This window comes from Bombina bombina, chromosome 1, assembly GCF_027579735.1.
Source record: "Bombina bombina isolate aBomBom1 chromosome 1, aBomBom1.pri, whole genome shotgun sequence".
Taxonomy (NCBI): domain Eukaryota; kingdom Metazoa; phylum Chordata; class Amphibia; order Anura; family Bombinatoridae; genus Bombina; species Bombina bombina.
In genome coordinates this window covers 584815206-584834335 of record NC_069499.1, presented here as the reverse complement: position 1 = coordinate 584834335, position 19130 = coordinate 584815206, and the positions used below count along the sequence as shown (strand labels likewise).

The 19130-nt window shown below is 37.5% G+C and overlaps 1 protein-coding gene across 6 annotated transcripts in view; it reads right to left on the bottom strand.

Annotated features, from left to right (window-relative positions):
- COL6A3 (collagen type VI alpha 3 chain) overlaps positions 1–19130 on the bottom strand; it is a 149208-nt gene that overhangs the window by 22750 nt on the left and 107328 nt on the right. For all 6 annotated transcript variants that reach the window (XM_053698857.1, XM_053698858.1, XM_053698861.1 and 3 more), the window contains 16 exons: positions 18851–18904; positions 18211–18273; positions 17525–17590; positions 16890–16943; positions 14656–14691; positions 14424–14486; positions 14272–14334; positions 13826–13888; positions 13177–13239; positions 11045–11095; positions 9406–9441; positions 8918–8980; positions 8528–8590; positions 7855–7887; positions 7621–7657; positions 6451–6462 (listed from right to left, as the gene is read on the bottom strand). In XM_053698857.1, the coding sequence (XP_053554832.1) occupies positions 6451–6462; positions 7621–7657; positions 7855–7887; positions 8528–8590; positions 8918–8980; positions 9406–9441; positions 11045–11095; positions 13177–13239; positions 13826–13888; positions 14272–14334; positions 14424–14486; positions 14656–14691; positions 16890–16943; positions 17525–17590; positions 18211–18273; positions 18851–18904 (820 nt within the window). The remainder of the gene's footprint in view (positions 1–6450; positions 6463–7620; positions 7658–7854; positions 7888–8527; positions 8591–8917; positions 8981–9405; positions 9442–11044; positions 11096–13176; positions 13240–13825; positions 13889–14271; positions 14335–14423; positions 14487–14655; positions 14692–16889; positions 16944–17524; positions 17591–18210; positions 18274–18850; positions 18905–19130) is intronic.

Here is a 19130-nt window from a genome sequence, read left to right as displayed (position 1 = left end):
TATTATTAATCCCTAATCTGCCGCCCCTAACATCCCCGCAACCTACATTACAGTTATTAACCCCTAATCTGCCACCCCCAACGTCGCCGCCACTATACTAAAGTTATTAACCCCTAAATCTAAGTCTAACCCTAACACCTCCTAACTTAAATATAATTAAAATAAATCTAAATAAAACCTACTATTAACTAAATAATTCCTATTTAAAACTAAATACTTACCTATAAAATAAACCCTAAGCTAGCTACAATATAACTAATAGTTACATTGTATCTAGCTTAGGGTTTATTTTTATTTTACAGGCAAGTTTGTATTTATTTTAAGTAGGCAGAATAGTTACTAAATACAGGGAGTGCAGAATTATTAGGCAAATGAGTATTTTGACCACATCATCCTCTTTATGCATGTTGTCTTACTCCAAGCTGTATAGGCTCGAAAGCCTACTACCAATTAAGCATATTAGGTGATGTGCATCTCTGTAATGAGAAGGGGTGTGGTCTAATGACATCAACACCCTATATCAGGTGTGCATAATTATTAGGCAACTTCCTTTCCTTTGGCAAAATGGGTCAAAAGAAGGACTTGACAGGCTCAGAAAAGTCAAAAATAGTGAGATATCTTGCAGAAGGATGCAGCACTCTTAAAATTGCAAAGCTTCTGAAGCGTGATCATCGAACAATCAAGCGTTTCATTCAAAATTGTCAACAGGGTCGCAAGAAGCGTGTGGAAAAACCAAGGCGCAAAATAACTGCCCATGAACTGAGAAAAGTCAAGCGTGCAGCTGCCAAGATGCCACTTGCCACCAGTTTGGCCATATTTCAGAGCTGCAACATCACTGGAGTGCCCAAAAGCACAAGGTGTGCAATACTCAGAGACATGGCCAAGGTAAGAAAGGCTGAAAGACGACCACCACTGAACAAGACACACAAGCTGAAACGTCAAGACTGGGCCAAGAAATATCTCAAGACTGATTTTTCTAAGGTTTTATGGACTGATGAAATGAGAGTGAGTCTTGATGGGCCAGATGGATGGGCCGTGGCTGGATTGGTAAAGGGCAGAGAGCTCCAGTCCGACTCAGACGCCAGCAAGGTGGAGGTGGAGTACTGGTTTGGGCTGGTATCATCAAAGATGAGCTTGTGGGGCCTTTTCGGGTTGAGGATGGAGTCAAGTTCAACTCCCAGTCCTACTGCCAGTTTCTGGAAGACACCTTCTTCAAGCAGTGGTACAGGAAGAAGTCTGCATCCTTCAAGAAAAACATGATTTTCATGCAGGACAATGCTCCATCACACGCGTCCAAGTACTCCACAGCGTGGCTGGCAAGAAAGGGTATAAAAGAAGAAAATCTAATGACATGGCCTCCTTGTTCACCTGATCTGAACCCCATTGAGAACCTGTGGTCCATCATCAAATGTGAGATTTACAAGGAGGGAAAACAGTACACCTCTCTGAACAGTGTCTGGGAGGCTGTGGTTGCTGCTGCACGCAATGTTGATGGTGAACAGATCAAAACACTGACAGAATCCATGGATGGCAGGCTTTTGAGTGTCCTTGCAAAGAAAGGTGGCTATTTTGGTCACTGATTTGTTTTTGTTTTGTTTTTGAATGTCAGAAATGTATATTTGTGAATGTTGAGATGTTATATTGGTTTCACTGGTAAAAATAAATAATTGAAATGGGTATATATTTGTTTTTTGTTAAGTTGCCTAATAATTATGCACAGTAATAGTCACCTGCACACACAGATATCCCCCTAAAATAGCTATAACTAAAAACAAACGAAAAACTACTTCCAAAACTATTCAGCTTTGATATTAATTAGTTTTTTGGGTTCATTGAGAACATGGTTGTTGTTCAATAATAAAATTAATCCTCAAAAATACAACTTGCCTAATAATTCTGCACTCCCTGTAGTTATTAACTATTTACTAACTACCTAGTCAAAATAAATACAAATTTACCTGTAAAATAAAACCTAACCTAAATTACACTAACACCTAACACTACACTACAATTAAATAAATTACCTACATTAAATACAATTACCTAAATTACAAAAAACAAACACTAAATGACACAAAATAAAAAAAGAAATTATCAGATATTTAAACTAATTACAACTAATCTAATAGCCCTATCAAAATAAAAAAAGCCCCCCCCCCCCAAATAAAAAGGGACTTTTGCGGGGCATTGCTCCAAAGAAATCAGCTCTTTTACTTGTACAAAAAATACAAACACCCCTCCAACAGTAAAACCCACCACCTACACAACCAAACCCCCCAAATAAAAACCTAACTAAAAAAAACAAAGCTACCCATTGCCCTGAAAAGGGCATTTGGATGCGCATTGCCCTTAAAAGGCCATTTAGCCCTTTTTAATTGCCCAAAGCCTAATCTAAAACTAAAACCAACCCAATAAACCCTTAAAAAAACCTAGCACTAACCCCTGAAGATCCACTTACAGTTTTGAAGAGCCGACATCCATCCTCAACGAAGCCGGGAGAAGTCCTCAGCGAAGTGGCAAGAAGTCTTCATCCAAGCCGGCAGAAGTGGTCCTCCAGACGGCATCATCTATCTTCATCCATCCGACGCGGAGCGGGTCCATCTTCAAGACATCCGGCGCGGAGCATCCTCTTCTTCTGACAACTAAAGACGAATGAAGGTTCCTTTAAATCACGTCATCCAAGATGGCATCCCTTTAATTCCGATTAGCTGATAGAATTCTATCAGTCAATCGGAATTAAAGGTGAAAAAATTCTATTGGCTGATGCAATCAGCCAATAGGATTGAGCTTTAATCCTACTGGCTGATCTGATCAGCCAATAGGATTGAGCTCACATTCTATTGTCTGAGTGGGACAGCCAATAGAATGCAAGCTCAATCCTATTGGCTGATTGGATCAGCCCATAGGATTGAAGCTCAATCCTATTGGCTGATTGCATCAGCCAATAGGATTTTTTCAGCTTTAATTACGATTGGCTGATAGAAATCTATCAGCCAATCGTAATTAAAGAGATGCCATCTTGGATGATGTCATTTAAAGGAACCTTCATTCGTTTTTAGTCGTCGGAAGAGGAGTATGCTCCGCACCGGATGTCTTGAAGATGGACCCACTCCGCGCCAGATGGATGAAGATAGAAGATGCCGTCTGGATGAAGACTTCTGCACGTCTGGAGGACCACTTCTGCCGGCTTGGATGAAGACTTCTCCTGGCTTCGTTGAGGACTTCTTGCCGCTTCGCTGAGGACTTCTCCCGGCTTCGTTGAGGATGGATGTCGGCTGTTCAAAACTGTAAGTGGATTTTCAGGGGTTAGTGTTAGGTTTTTTTAAGGGTTTATTGGGTGGGTTTTAGTTTTTAGATTAGGGTTTGGGCAATTGAAAAAGAGCTAAATGCCCATTTAAGGGCAATGCCCATCCAAATGCCCTTTTCAGGGCAATGGGGAGCTTAGTTTTTTTAGTTAGGTTTTTATTTGGGGGGTTTGGTTGTGTGGGTGGTGGGTTTTACTGTTGGGGGGTGTTTGTATTTTTTTACAGGTAAAATAGCTGATTTCTTTGGGGCAATGCCCCGCAAAAGGCCCTTTTAAGGGCTATTGGTAGTTTAATGTAGGCTAGGGTTTTTTTTATTTTGGGGGGGCTTTTTTATTTTGATAGGGCTATTAGATTAGGTGTAATTAGTTTTAATATCTGATAATTTCTTTTTTTATTTTGTGTAATTTAGTGTTTTGTTTTTTTTGCAATTTAGGTAATTGTATTTAATTTAGGTAATTTATTTAATTGTAGTGTAAGGTTATGTGTTAGTGTAAGACAGGTTAGGTTTTATTTTAAAGGTAAATTTGTATTTATTTTGACTAGGTAGCTAGTAAATAGTTAATAATTATTTACTAACTAGTCTACCTAGTTAAAATAAATACAAAGTTGCCTGTAAAATAAAAATTAACCCTAAGCTAGCTACAATGTAACTATTAGTTATATTGTAGCTAGCTTAGGGTTTATTTTATAGGTAAGTATTTAGTTTTAAATAGGAATTATTTAGGTAATAATGGTAAGTTTTATTTAGATTTATTTGAATTATATTTAAGTTAGGGGGTGTTAGGGTTAGACTTAGGTTTAGGGGTTAATAAATTTAGTATAGTGGCGGCGACGTTGGGAGCGGCAGATTAGGGGTTAATAATATTTAACTAGTGTTTTCGATGAGGGAGTGTGGCGGTTTAGGGGTTAATATGTTTATTATAGTGGCGGTGACATTGGGGACGGCAGATTAGGGGTTAATAAGTGTAGGTAGGTTGCGGCGACATTGGGGGCGGTAGATTAGGGGTTAATAAATATAATGTAGGTGTCGGCGATGTTGGGGTAGCAGATTAGGGGTTAATAAGTATAATGTAGGTGGCAGCGATATCAGGGGTGGAATATTAGGGGTTAAAAAGTATAATGTAGGTGTTGGTGATGTCGGGGGCGGCAGATTAGGAGTTAATAAGTGTAAGATTAGGGGTGTTAGGTGTAAACATAAATTTAGTTTCCCCATAGGAATCAATCTGTTACAGAGCTTTATGCTGCTTTATTGCAGGTGTTAGGCTTTTTTTCAGCCGGCTCTCTCCATTGATGTCTATGGGGAAATCGTGCACAAGCACGTAAAACCAGCTCACCGCTGCCTTAAGTAGCGCTGGTATTGGAGTGCGGTATGGAGCTCAATTTTGCTCTACGCTCACTTCTTGCCTAATAATGCCGGGTTTATGAAAACCTGTAATACCAGCGCTGTAGGTAAGTGAGCGGTGGCAATAACGTGCAAGTTAGCACCACACTCCTCATAACGCAAAACTCGTAATCTAGCCGTTTGTTCTTTACTTGTTCTTTTTAATTTTAAATATATATTTTTAAAATATATATTTATAGCTATATATCTATATGTGTATATATATATATATATATATATATATATATATATATATATATTTAAAAACAACCAACAAACTAGATAATAGTGCTAAATATAGGTTTAATAAATCTAGACCATATATTCAACATTTACTTCAGTGTTCACAAACCAACAGATATCGTCTAAATATTGACAACAAAATAGGCACTTGATAAAATGCAAAACTGTCCTTTTTGACATGTTTGTGAGTATTCCAACATGATTTGTAATAATTCTATTGTGCAAGTGCAGTACACTCTGAAATAACCACTGATGTCATTTTAGAAATATAAATGAATATAGGGTCTAAATTTATTAAACCTATATTCATCACTATAATATGGTGGTGGGTGGACTAGACATGCACATACAGTATGTATATGTATTTAATAAACATATATATGATTCTTGTAAAGCTAATCAGAATGTAAGAAGTGAGAAAAATGAAAAATCACTAATAGATATTCAGCAAAGACAAACCTTGTTCTGTACAGTGAGATATGGAACATTTGATGACATTTTAAATCGTTTCACATAACAATTTCACAATTTACAGTATCATGCCAATATACAAATGGAATTCAGATCGATTAATACTGAGAAACACCATTCTATCCTATTGCAAAACACAACATGGACTCTATCAATGCCTTTTGTTTTTTCAGTGATTGACAGATTATTGGCTGTTAAAGGGACAGTGTAAACAATTTTCCATACATTTTTAACTGGTATAACAAGTTATTGTAAATAGGGATGTGCAGGGAAGAAATTTTCATTTTAAACAAAAATTTCATAAAGAATATTCAAAGGCATTAATTTCCCTGAAATATTTGTTGCCTGCACTATTTGATTTTTGTTTAGTTTAAGTTTATTTTTGTTTAGTTTAAAATAAAATGAAAATCTAATTTTAATTAAACATTTCATAAAAACAAATGTAAATGTTTTGAAGATACAGGTGAAAAGTATCTTAGTGCAGGTCCTGGGTGCCGAGCACGCTAAGCCTCCTGTAAGCCGCGGCTGGGACCTGTCAAGAAGAGCATCGGGTTGGGGCGCTCTCCAGAGCGGATTAGGGTAAGTATTTTACCCTTCAAAAGTAATTTAAAGGAAACTAATAAATACTGACAAAATTTGTTGGTGCATTCATTCGGATATTCATTTACAAAAACAAATATCTGTTTTTCCATACGAATGTAGATTTATCTAAAAACTAATGCACATCCCTAACTGTAAACAAATTAAGGAGAAAACAATTTTCAGTTCACTGTCCCTTTAACTGTGCCACTATGGGGAAATGGAGATGGAATACTGGGGGAATTATCATTTTTTTTTATATTGAACAATAATTCTGGAAAGATTTGAATTAATTCCTTAGTTGGCTAAAAGTGCAAAGATCACATGTATAATTATGTCACATTAATGGAGAAGCAAGGTATTACAAGGGTACCAACAAAGCAAAAAACAAAAGTGCAGGACCATAAACTACAGGCTGTTTCTTTTAGTAGTAGAAATAAACAGGAATGTATTTAAATATGCTCTACTTACCATAACAGCAAGCTGCCAGGAGAGAAAGAAAATACATTTAATCAGATAGCAGGCCAAACAGTAACGTTACTAATGTCTGAACACAATGCTCTTATTACTATTAAACAAACTCTGAACCCCTCTTACAAAGCAAATTCTGTAATCAAAGTTTTTAAAATGCTGCAAATCAAATAGCTGATTGAAGTAATTTGTAAAACCTATGCTATAGAATATGCTTTTTGGCCTGTTTAGGGAGCGTAAAACAAGCACAATTTTGTTTACACAAAAACAAGAGGCATTCAATGTTGCCTTAATTAATGCAAAACTCTATTTGCCACATATTTTACTCTACTCAACAAATTGTAATTGGATATAAACAAATGTTGGAAGATTCTATTTTTTTTTTTTTAAGCATGGATGAGTAGAAAAATCTCAGAGTACAACTTTTGAATGTGTTTTTGTCTTTCTTTCCTATGGTGTCCTGGCCAGCTGCTTGTATTAGCTAAGCCACCCAAATTACATTTACGATATATCAGGAAAATGTTTTCTTCATATACTCAGATTGCCTAACCATGCAAACAAACAGGGCAGAGACAGGTAGTTGCCTTACGGCACCCTTGCTATTTGCAGTGCAGCAGAGCATAGAAAAAAAATCTTGCTTTTGTTTTATATTATGTTATATCTCTTTTTTAATGTATCAGTGGTTTTCCAATACTTTATGTAAGAGAAGGGAGGGATATATATGTATGTATAAAAATGTAAGTGTTCCCCCTGACTGTGACTAACTGTGATCATCAATCTTAGTAGATTTCCCAAAACTAAGACAAACCTGACCCTGTTCATGGCACGCCCAACACAACTATATTACACCCCAGCGCTGGCCATGTACACCTGGCCTCACCCCCCCCCCCCCCCATTGCAATCCCGCTCACAAAGTACCGGTGAGCCTCCAGTGAGACTGTTGGAGGTATTATGTACCCCTCCCCTTTAAGTGGTCACCACTGCATAAATACATCAATTCATGCTAAAATGTTTTCTTTGTTGGATTGGAAAACCATTGGTCAGTGTTCTTCAACTAAAGCAAAACTATCTAAAACCCAAACAAAAAGTGCCTCAAATTTGATAAACCCATCCAAATACTTTACATTTCTCTTCTAATAAAAGCTACTAAACTGTGTAAAATGTACTTACGACACTTGTTCCTAATGTTCTGCACAAGAGCACATTGCTACAAAGGAAAGAAAGAAATATAAGCTAAAGAAGACAGATAACAAAGCAACTAGAAGCCCAGAGTGATAGCACAGAGGGATAAAGCAATAGGGAAATCAATCTGTTTAAGAGAGCAAGACGGAAAGAAAAACAAAAAGCAATGAGAGAAAGAAAGAATGAAAGAAAGAGGGATTGGAAGTGTGTGTTGATTCTTACATCTCGGCCTCCTCCTCTGTTTCCCTTCAGTCCCTGCAAAATAAAACAAACCAGATTTAGTTCATGAGGTGCATATACTGACTGCAGAAAGTAAAGCTATTTATAAAGCATTATAACAAGTTCACTGTGCTATCCCCTTGGGGCTCCTCATTTCTCATTTTATTCCCGAATTCCTCAAATAAATCTCTTAAAGCTGGGATATTCTTACCCTGATAATCTACATCAGAGAAGTTGTAGGATTTGATTAATTTTATGTAATCCCTGAGTTTCAGGCAACCATCCAAAGAAAATTGGAGCTTGCCAAAAATACACTACTTGATACAGAGGCCTCTAGGGTTTTAGAAAGATCTGTACTTTACTTACAGTTAGGGAAACAAGTAAATGTGCCACCAACTGTCACCAGTTACACTAATCGCCAAGATGTAGCAGGTCAGGTGCCTTAACTAAAAAAGGTTTTAGCCTGCTTATGCTTTTGACAGCTTCAGTGATACCCGTATACATATATTTCACAACAGTCGAGAAACTTTATAGCGGCTGAAATCTCAGATCTGTATTAAACGCATTATCTTTGATATATTGATAAATAACAAATAAATTGTTCACGCCAAAAGAAATAATTTATAACCACTATAACAACCTGGGAAGTGACAGGACATTCCTGGATGTTACTTACAGCTGCCCCTGGATATCCTGGATCTCCTCTTCCACCAACAGTGCCAGGATCTCCAGCATTCCCCTGAGAAAAGAAAAAAAATAATCTGTGACTGAGGCCTAATTTCTCAGCATGAATCATCCAATTAAAATATTGGTTCAGGGTGAGCAAAAGCAGCAGTAATTAGTAATTATTACCAATTTTCTATAAATTGATGGCCTAACTATGGCCTAGCTTCCATAGCTGCTGTAAACTGGTGGTAACAAAAAGTATCTCCATTAAAGTCTAGGAAGTGCCTTACGTTACAACCAATACACAAATTTTACAACAGTAATGGAAACTAGGTCTGTATATTTTATGCATGCTTCATTTTGTGCGTCAGGCATCTTTTAGATAACCGCTAACACTTACTCTACGACCTCTGTTCCCTTTAGGTCCAAGATCTCCTTCTGACCCTTTGTCTCCAGGATCTCCCTGTATGGAAAATATTAATAACAATGATTGTGCTATTGTTCTATAGATCATGTATTGTCATTGCATGCTTACTGTACTCATGTCAAAATGCTACACTGTCAAATTTGTCATTTTGTTCAGTTGTAAATGAAATCTATACTAATTCTAAAGGTCTACAATCAAATGGAGTATAATTTAAATATTCTTAATTTATATTTTGCACTCTCCGTTTTTATTTTATTAAGTTTAGTGGTTTATCACAATCTTTTAGAATGTTTTTCTAACGATTTTTTCTACCAAATTCATCATTAAAGTCTGGAGGATTTTTAAATAAATAATTTTATAGGCTATTCTAGAGGGTTATGATTGGCCTCTTAAACATTTAAATAACTTAATAGAACTGCACATTTATTCCCATGGCTAATATTATATAAATGTAAAATTACCTTTGACCCTGGGTATCCTGGGAATCCAGTTTCACCCTAGAGAAAAAAAGAATTAGAATGCAAAATATGAAGTACAGTATGTGGGAGGGCTTTGATAGACTGTGGCGTCAATTACAATCTGCCAGCTAAGGCCTTCTTGACTCTTTCTCTGGTCGAAAAAGGCCAATTCTAAGTGGTTTTTTTGTTCTATTTGCCGCAGCCACAATTTTCAGATCATCGCTATAAGGCTGAAAAGTTCTTGGCAATCACATTCCATTTTCAAGTGAATTTTGAACACCTTTTCATGGCACTTTGGAGATCTTTACAACTATTTCACAGCTGTTTGGAAACATCTTGCACATGTGGAGTTATAGTACAGTTGTATAAACATACATGGTATAAATTCATTAAAGCTCTGTTCATCACTGTTATATAGGCTGTATACAGTGGACGAGGCAGACATTTACATTTGTATAGGTTCATATCCATATGTATATGTGTTGAGTATGTTATATCTTGTACAGCTAAGGGGATCTGCAGGAAAAGTTACATCAGGACCCCAACATCTAGAAATGGTGTGTAGTAATCTTTATTTTTTTAATTATGCTTTATTTTAAGTCACACGTGTGTTTGTCAATAACGGTACAGGAGTTTTCATAACTGGGCTTTACTGGATCACACAATCATGACTTTCGTAACGTGACTATGCAAGTATTTCCATCAGCAATGATGCTAATGGTATTCATATGGTTAATCAGTGATGAGCATGGATTTGGATTGCAATAGGTTATTGTCACACATGTAAATGAGTATTTCCCTGAGACAGTCAGCAAAGAGGTTCATTAAATAGACAATGGGGCCTATCTATCAAGCTACGAATGGAGCTTGATGCCCCGTGTGGCTCGCCAGAAACAGCAGTTATGAGGCAGTGGTCACAAAGGCCGCTGCTCCATAACCCTGTCCGCCTGCTCTGAGCAGGCGAACAGACATCGCCGGAATTCAACCTGATCGGGTTAATTGAGACCTCCCTGCTGGCGGCCCATTGGCCGAGAGTCTGCAGGGGGCGGCATTGCACCAGCAGCTCTTGTGAGCTGCTGGTGCAATGCTGAATATGGAGAGCGTATTGCTCTCCGTATTCAGCGAGGTCTGGCGGACCTGATCCGCACTGTCGATCAGGACCGGCAGACTTTGTTAAATAGAGGCCATTAACTTTAAGAGGTGTTAATAGGCTATTGTATCTGTCAGTTTTGGGAGTCCTCTCAGTTTTTTAAAGGACAGATACTTAACGCATAAAAATGGCTTTTTGGGAGCTTTTCTGCTGCAGGCTTTTAACAAACTAATCCACTCTGCATTTTGATAACCCGAGAAACTCAACAACCAATTCAGGCAGAAAGCAAGAATCCATTTTGGGAGCAAATTGCAAATAAATTGTAATCAGCCCCTCATAATCTAATCCTTACTAGGAAATAGAGGGTGATATAGAGGGTTTAAACTGACTGAAGATATTGAAAAGTATTTAAATATGATGAGTAGTGATTGCTTTTTGGCTGAAGTTCTCAAAATTCCATGCAGAATGTTTGCACAGTGTTTAACGATATAAAAGGGATAATTAAAAGGCATGAGATATAAGGGAGGGAGCACATGAACCAGCTTTCCTTACTTTTCTGCCCTTGAGTCCAGGATTTCCAGCTCCATCGCGTCCATCTTCTCCCTAAAACAAGACAAAACAAACACATTGTTTTTGTGCATTGAACAGATAGAAGCTACATAATTCTCTTCTAGTTTACTGCTTTTAGGTCATTTTAACATTTTGTCTTTCAATAAATTCCTCTGCCCACTTGCTGTCAACCTACTGTCTCTTTTTTAGCGCACTGATTGCACTCTACACACTCCTGTGTGAATCTCTGTGTAAAATAATAATATTGCGCATGCCAGTAGAGGACCTACTCAACAGGGGGCCCTGGTGCAAAAAAATGTTTTGGGCCTCCCAAAGTAATTCAAAAGGTAAGCAATAGTAGTAATAAATATACATGGTATTCTGCATAATGATTTTGAGGATAGACATATAGATAGATGAACATGCAACCTGCAATAATAAAAGCCTCACCCGATTAGGACGTTACACATTCTACACACACCTTTGTATAGACTGGCTGCACTTTGGTTCATAGCAGCACCAATGGTAGTTATACCCCTGCTGCATGCTCCCTTATAATACCTGTGTATACTAATAATATTGCACTATGTAAACTCTCCATGAAAATCCCTGTATACTAATAATATTGCACTATGTACACTCTCCATGAAAATCCCTGTATACTAATAATATTGCACTATGTACACTCTCCATGAAAATCCCTGTATACTAATAATATTGCACTATGTACACTCTCCATAAAAATCCCTGTATACTAATAATATTGCACTATGTACACTCTCCATAAAAATCCCTGTATACTAATAATATTGCACTATGTACACTCTCCATGAAAATCCCTGCATACTAATAATATTGCACTATGTACACTCTCCATGAAAATCCCTGTATACTAATAATATTGCACTATGTACACTCTCCATGAAAATCCCTGTATACTAATAATATTGCACTATGTACACTCTCCATGAAAATCCCTGTATACTAATAATATTGCACTATGTACACTCTCCATGAAAATCCCTGTATACTAATAATATTGCACTATGTACACTCTCCATAAAAATCCCTGTATACTAATAATATTGCACTATGTACACTCTCCATAAAAATCCCTGTATACTAATAATATTGCACTATGTACACTCTCCATGAAAATCCCTGCATACTAATAATATTGCACTATGTACACTCTCCATGAAAATCCCTGTATACTAATAATATTGCACTATGTACACTCTCCATGAAAATCCCTGTATACTAATAATATTGCACTATGTACACTCTCCATGTAAATCCCTGTATACTAATAATATTGTACTTTTCATGCTCTCCTGAGAATCTCTTTGTACTCTATTTATATTGTATTCTGCATGGACTGTGTCAATCCTAAGTCCGTGGCGGTATGTTTAGCAGGCACAAGTTGTGTAATGTACAAATAAATAAATAGAATGGTCCACTGAAATCAAAACAGTGAATAAAATAAGTGCTAAAATTTGGAAAAAAGAGCAAAATTACAGGGGGTCCTAACCATGCACATGTTCTACATTTCTTTCTGTACACTCCCCTGAAGAGTATGCAAGGTTATAACTATATGTTCCCCTAAGGTTCCCTGTATTCTGTTAATTGACTACATTTGGCATGCTCCCCTGAGGAAAGCTCTGTATTTTAGTAATTACTGTATTATGCGTGCCTCCATTAGGATATTTGTGAAGTCTGGCAATGTTGCCTTTAGCATTTTTATGTATTTAAAAATGATGACTACACTATGTCCAGTCTGCACACTTCCTGAAAATTCCTTGTTTCCCCAAAAATGACCGTACTCTTTACCATTCCCTGAGGAATTCTTTATATTTGAGTAACTGCAATTAATACACTACACAGAGTATCACACTAAACACTGTTATTCAAAAAAAGTATCTCTATTATAGTGATTATTATTCTCTGCTCCCCTCAACATCTTTGCATGAAGTGTTTTGCAGACTGCCTTAAAGATATTTGTACTCTAGTAATGTCCATACAATTCCAGACACATTCTGTATTCTGTACTGACTGCAATCTACTCATACAGTTATGTACCTCTTTAAATAGTGTATGATTTTCATTGCATTTGTAAAGAATTAAAATGCACTCACTGTCTCTCCACGTGGCCCTGTGGGTCCATCACTACCTTTAGCTCCACGATCACCAGGCTCACCCTGAGAAATGAAGTGCAGATTTATTGAGGAACGGCAAAAAAAACGCTCTGTTTAATATTACTGCTTTAAATGTGATTGTGAAAATAATGGGGGGAAAAAGAGTAAAAAAAAATATGAGAAAAGATTGGCAGCCTAGTGTTAGCATATCTGGAAGTGCTTATAAATGTTAAGTCTGTTAGCATTTTATAGCATTTGTATTTTACACTATGTATAACTGTCCATTACTGTTCATCTACTTGCTCACATACTCAGAGTTATAGGCTATTAAAGACTTTAGAAATACATTTTGTCTAGTAACCTAAATTCAGAATACAGATAGAGAATAAATAAATTATCCTTCTGCTAGAGGGACAATCACATTACTATACTAAGAGGGGTAAAAATTCCAGCAGTATTTGTACCCCGCTGATGCCACCATTGGCTTGTAAAGTCTTATATGTTGTGATACCTACTCATCCTTGTGCACATGTAAAATGACTTTGTACATGGTGGCGAAAAAGTTTGACCCAACAGGACACAAACTTTATATAACAAGCTGTGAGAGAGAAAAAAATTGAAATATTTGTACTTTATAGAGAAAACAGACCTTGCGCCCAAGTGGACCAGCTCTGCCACGATCTCCAGCAGATCCAGGAGTACCACCGGGTCCCTAGGGAAGAAAAGGGTAGTCTGATAAAGAGCAGGTTTTGTTATCTGTAAAAGCCACTTCTTCTCTTTCTGACCTGGAGACAGCCTATGTATTTGCCTTCTTATTTCACACGTATCAACTACAAGTTGTCTTTTTTGGAATCCTTATAATTTATTCTATCCCATCCAACTTTAAAAAATATCCAATTTTGAAATATTTCCATATCCAAGTTTATAGCACACATTTCTAGTTTATTCATGAAAGATAACTCCGGTCTGCTAGCAATAATGTTTTTTGTGTGTGTGTGAAATGATACAAAAGGTCTTAACTTTTCAGTTTTAAAAAAATATACTTAAGCTTGTTTCCGCTTTATTATATGCAGACTGGGGAATGGTCCAACTTACTCTTGGTCCAGGACTGCCCTGCTCCCCTCTTGTGCCTGGAGCACCTATCTGCCCTGGAGGACCCTGTATGTGGGAGACAGATGAAGCAAAGTTTAGGACAAGAGAACAGACAATGGTCATTTATGCTACAGATGTCCCTAGCTGTCACCTACCTGGGACCCACGCAAGCCCTGCTCTCCTACACCACCTGGGGGACCAGCAGCTCCTTTGTTACCCTGTGAAATAGAATAGGGACATAAGGAAGAGCAGAAATATTTTTGATGAGAGGAGCAAAGAGATGTGATGAAAAAAATAAAAAAAGACCTGAGAGAATTTATTTACATATACATACAACTGAGTGTATCAGAGATACAGCAAAAAAATCAAATTTACAGCATAACTTACTTTGATTCCTGGGGGTCCTCTTCGACCCACTGGTCCCTAAAAAAAATGCAAGAAACAATTGTTCAAGTGGCATTTACAACATGGATGATCAACATTCAGAATGAGGAAAAAGGCAAATAAAAAATAAAATAAAAATGTGTAGCTTTGTGAGAATACAAGTTGTGTGACATGCTACTCTCCAACCACTATGTACTTGTGCCACCACCAGTCTCCTTGACCCACTGCAATCTGGATTTCGCTCTCTTCACTCAACAGAGAAAACAATTGTTAAGGTTACCAACGACCTTTTTACAGCAAAATCAAAAGGCCACTTCTCTCTACTTATCCTCCTTGATCTGTCTGCAGTCTTTGATACTGTCGACCACCCTCTTTTGCTCCATACCCTACAATCCTTCGGCATCTGTGACACAGCTCTCTCTTGGTTCTCTTCCTATCTGTCTAACCGTACCTTTATTGTAGCCTTCTCTGGGGCATCCTCTGCCCCATTACCTCTTTCTGTTGGGGTACCGCAAGGCTCTTTCCTCGGTCCCCTTCTCTTCTCAATCTACATGTCCTCACTAGGTTCCTTAATAAAGTCCCATGGGTTTCATTATAATTTTTATGCCGACGATACCCAAATCTACCTCTCTGCAACAGAACTACCTCCTTCCTTGCTAACCCGTGTCACTAACTGTCTCTCTCATATCTCATCTTGTATGTCCTCTCACTAACTCAAGCTAAATCTCTCCAAAACTGAGCTCCTTATATTCCAAAATCTCCACCCCCATGTCTCTATAACTGTTAATAACTCCATCATTACCCCAACCTCACATGCCCGATGTCTTGGGGTCACACTGTACTCAGATCTTTCTTTCACTCCTCACATTCAGTCCTTGGCTAATGCCTGCTGCTTTCCCCTTCTCATCCTTTCCTGCCTCGACTACTGCAACTCTATCCTCTCTGGTCTCCCTAGCTGCCGCCTAGCTCCTTTACAATCCATAATGAATTCCTCTGCCAGGCTCATCTTCCTTGCACATTGCTCTTCATCTGCCGCACCTCTCTGCCAATCCCTTCACTGGCTTCCTCTCTCCTCCAGGATTAAACACAAAATTCTCACTCTGACACACAAAGCCCTCAATTGCACTGCTCCCCCCTACATCTCAGACCTTGTCTCCAAATACTCTCCCTCCCGTCCCCTTTTCTCCGCTTATAATCTCCTCCTCTCCTCCTCTCCTCGTCTCTTGTTACCTCCTCACATTCCCGTCTTCAAGATTTCCCCAGATTGGCTCCCATTTTATGGAACTCTCTGCCTCGCTCCACAAGAATCTCCCCTAGTTTTAAAAGCTTCAAGTCCTCCCTGAAGACTCTACTATTCAGGGACGCTTACAACCTACACTAACCTTCCTATCTCCACTGCTATCTCCTAAAACCCCATAGCATGTAAGCCTATGAGCCCAGCTGTTTGTAGTTCACCTTCATAAGAGCCGACTACAACAGTGCAACTCTCGGCAGGACCCTCTCTCCCAATTTGATCCCTGTAATTGTTTTTATATACCACCTATGTACATAGCAATGCAGAACCTGTTGGCGCTCTACAAATACCTGATAATAATTATATATATATATATATATATATATATATATATAAAACAATGAACAATGACATTGTAAGACTACATGTCACATATTTTTACCTCTGCCTGACGAATCATTAGATCTGCCCGGCACAGACAGGTATTTGGCCAGAGAAATAAATGTGGAATTGTTTCTTTGGGGGTTAGTGGAGAGACTATGGCAGTGGTAGGTAATTTTGGGGGGTTCATCACTGCTTATATTTGTTTTCCTAGAAATGTTTAACTATTGATCATGTGTGGTTGCCAAAAATGATATCTCTGTATATGTGGTAGCTGTTGCATGTGTGGCTTCCTGAAAGGGATTAATAATTTATCAAAATGTGACTTCCTGAAAGGGGTTAATCATTAATCTAAATTCTATATGGAAGTTATCTAGAGGGGGTTAACCAATGCTTTATATATTTGGTTACCAGGAAGTAGTTAATGACTGCTCTGTACAACGTTGCATGGAAAAAGGTTAATTACTGATCAATATGTCTATGGTTGAAATGGTTTAGTTAGGAACACTTGTGGAAATAACTATGCATAATGCAGCATAAAAGCTAAAATTACCCCTTTTACTGTGATCACCTACCCCCCTCTTACGTGTGCCCTTTTCCAGGTAATTTACAAATAACTTACTTGTTTTCCTGGACCCCCTGGTGGCCCTGCAGCACCATCTCCTCCTGGTTCTCCCTGTCAATGAAAAGCACAATGACATTGCATTAGTAAAATATACATTCCCTATGATATAGAGCCACTTCTATCATGTTCACTGAAAGATTGTATTGACTAGATGTTGCTTTTAAGTATTTTAGGTCTCAGATGATTCTCATGTGTAAAAGTTGATCTATATCTTCTCTAATCTTGTGTAAAACAATCAATTTACTGTTTTAAATAAATGTGCATATATAAAGAACATGTGTTTTATATCTTTACTTAAGTGCTTTAGGGATCAATTTGACAAACAGGGCTACATTTAGCCCAGTACAGAAGAAGTAAAGTTTAGGTTTTTAATTTTATTTTGCTCAATCTATAAAATAGGCATAATGACATTTTCTCCTGGATCTTATGTTGGTTTCACAGTGCAATACATTTGTGTGTGTGTGTATATATATATATATATATATATATATATATATATATATATATACATATATATATATATATATATATATATATATATATATATATATATTTATATATATTAACTTTTAGATTTCCAAAACAATAATATATGACTCACAAATTAGCATAGGAGATCAGAGATACTTTACCACAGAGCCAGCTTCTCCTTTATTTCCTCTTGCTCCTCTCTGGGTAGCGTCTGTTCCAGGCTCTCCCTAGAAATCCAATTAGGAAAATATTTTCATAGCTATACAAGATGACAGGTAAAAAGCTGAGAGAAGATGATACAGGCATATCTACATGGAGTAGTTTTAGAACTTGAAAACAGGGGGGGGGGAATCAATGTGGGTAGGGTTGCAGGTGTTCAGTGGAAAAGTCGTGATTGTTTATTGGACAAAGCTGTTAGTCCTGGTGCTTGATAAGCCATTTCAAGGGCATGACCAATGACTAGCTGCTCCAGATGCATGTCTGTCTGGTCCGAGTATGCTGATTGGTCTAAGGCACGGTAAGCTGGTCTGGGGCATGGCTAGGTGTTACATGATTTGAAAAACCAACCTAACAAACACATGCTTGTAGGGTTGCCACCTGTCCCTTAAAATACAGAACACTTATAAATTACACATGCTGCAGGGAGGAATAAGAATAGTGCTGTCCAGAAACACAATACATGTTCCTCCCTGCATCATGTGTAACTCATAAGTGTCCAGGAAAACATGGCTTAGGTGGCAGCCCTACTTGCTTGTGAAGCAGCATATAATACTGGTAGTGCTTTGACCTCTGTGGAACCCCCTAGAACTATCACTGCATATCTCAAGAAAGTTGAGAAGATTCTTACCGGATCTCCCCTCAAACCAGAATCTCCTCTTTCTCCTCTCTGTCCTTTTAGTCCTTTCTCTCCCTATTAACAAAAAAATAACAAAACAAAAAAACAATATAGTGAATTCCCAGTGCTGATATAAATACAACTTGGCAGCAAAAAGATAAATTATTTTCATAACAAGTGAAATCCTAATAGATTGTGTAATATTCCATTGAGCTACAGAAGGGACATAGCTCAGATGTGTGATTATTTTTAAACCAGGAAATGATTGTTAGTGAGGTTGATCAAAATCCGTACAAAAACATATAAAATTATTTATCTACAAAGACATTAATGGCTTTAATGGAATTTTCTGTTCTAAAGGTTTATGATCGACCCCCATCTTTGTTAATGCGAATGAAGTATGCATGAAAATGTAAACATTGAAAAAAATATCATACACCTCCTCTAAACAAACAAAATTGCTCTTTTAAGTACTCAAAGCTGATGTAACACAAAGATAAATATTTAAAAACATGCAAACTTAATTGAATACCTGAACAAGTTTATTAACTACAAATATCCCTTTTTTCTAGTATATTAAAGTCTATAACAGGAACAATGTCTATCATCCATGAACAAGATCAGTACTACGTTGTATTATCAAATAACTTACCCGTGGGCCAGCACTGCCTCTTTCCCCAGCAGATCCAGGTGTTCCTCTGTTGCCCTGGGGAAGGAAAAACACTGGGTCATTTCTATTTTGGGCAATATTATTATTTTACTTTATAAGAGCTGAGAGTCTTTAGGAGGAGGGGTGGTCAACGTTGTCAAAGGAAGCTGAGAGGTCAAGTAAGATAAATATAGAATAGTGGCCGTTACTTTTAGCAGAAAGATCGCTAGTAACCTTGGTGAGGGCAGTCTCAGTTGAGTGTTGTAAACTATTTTTACCAGAA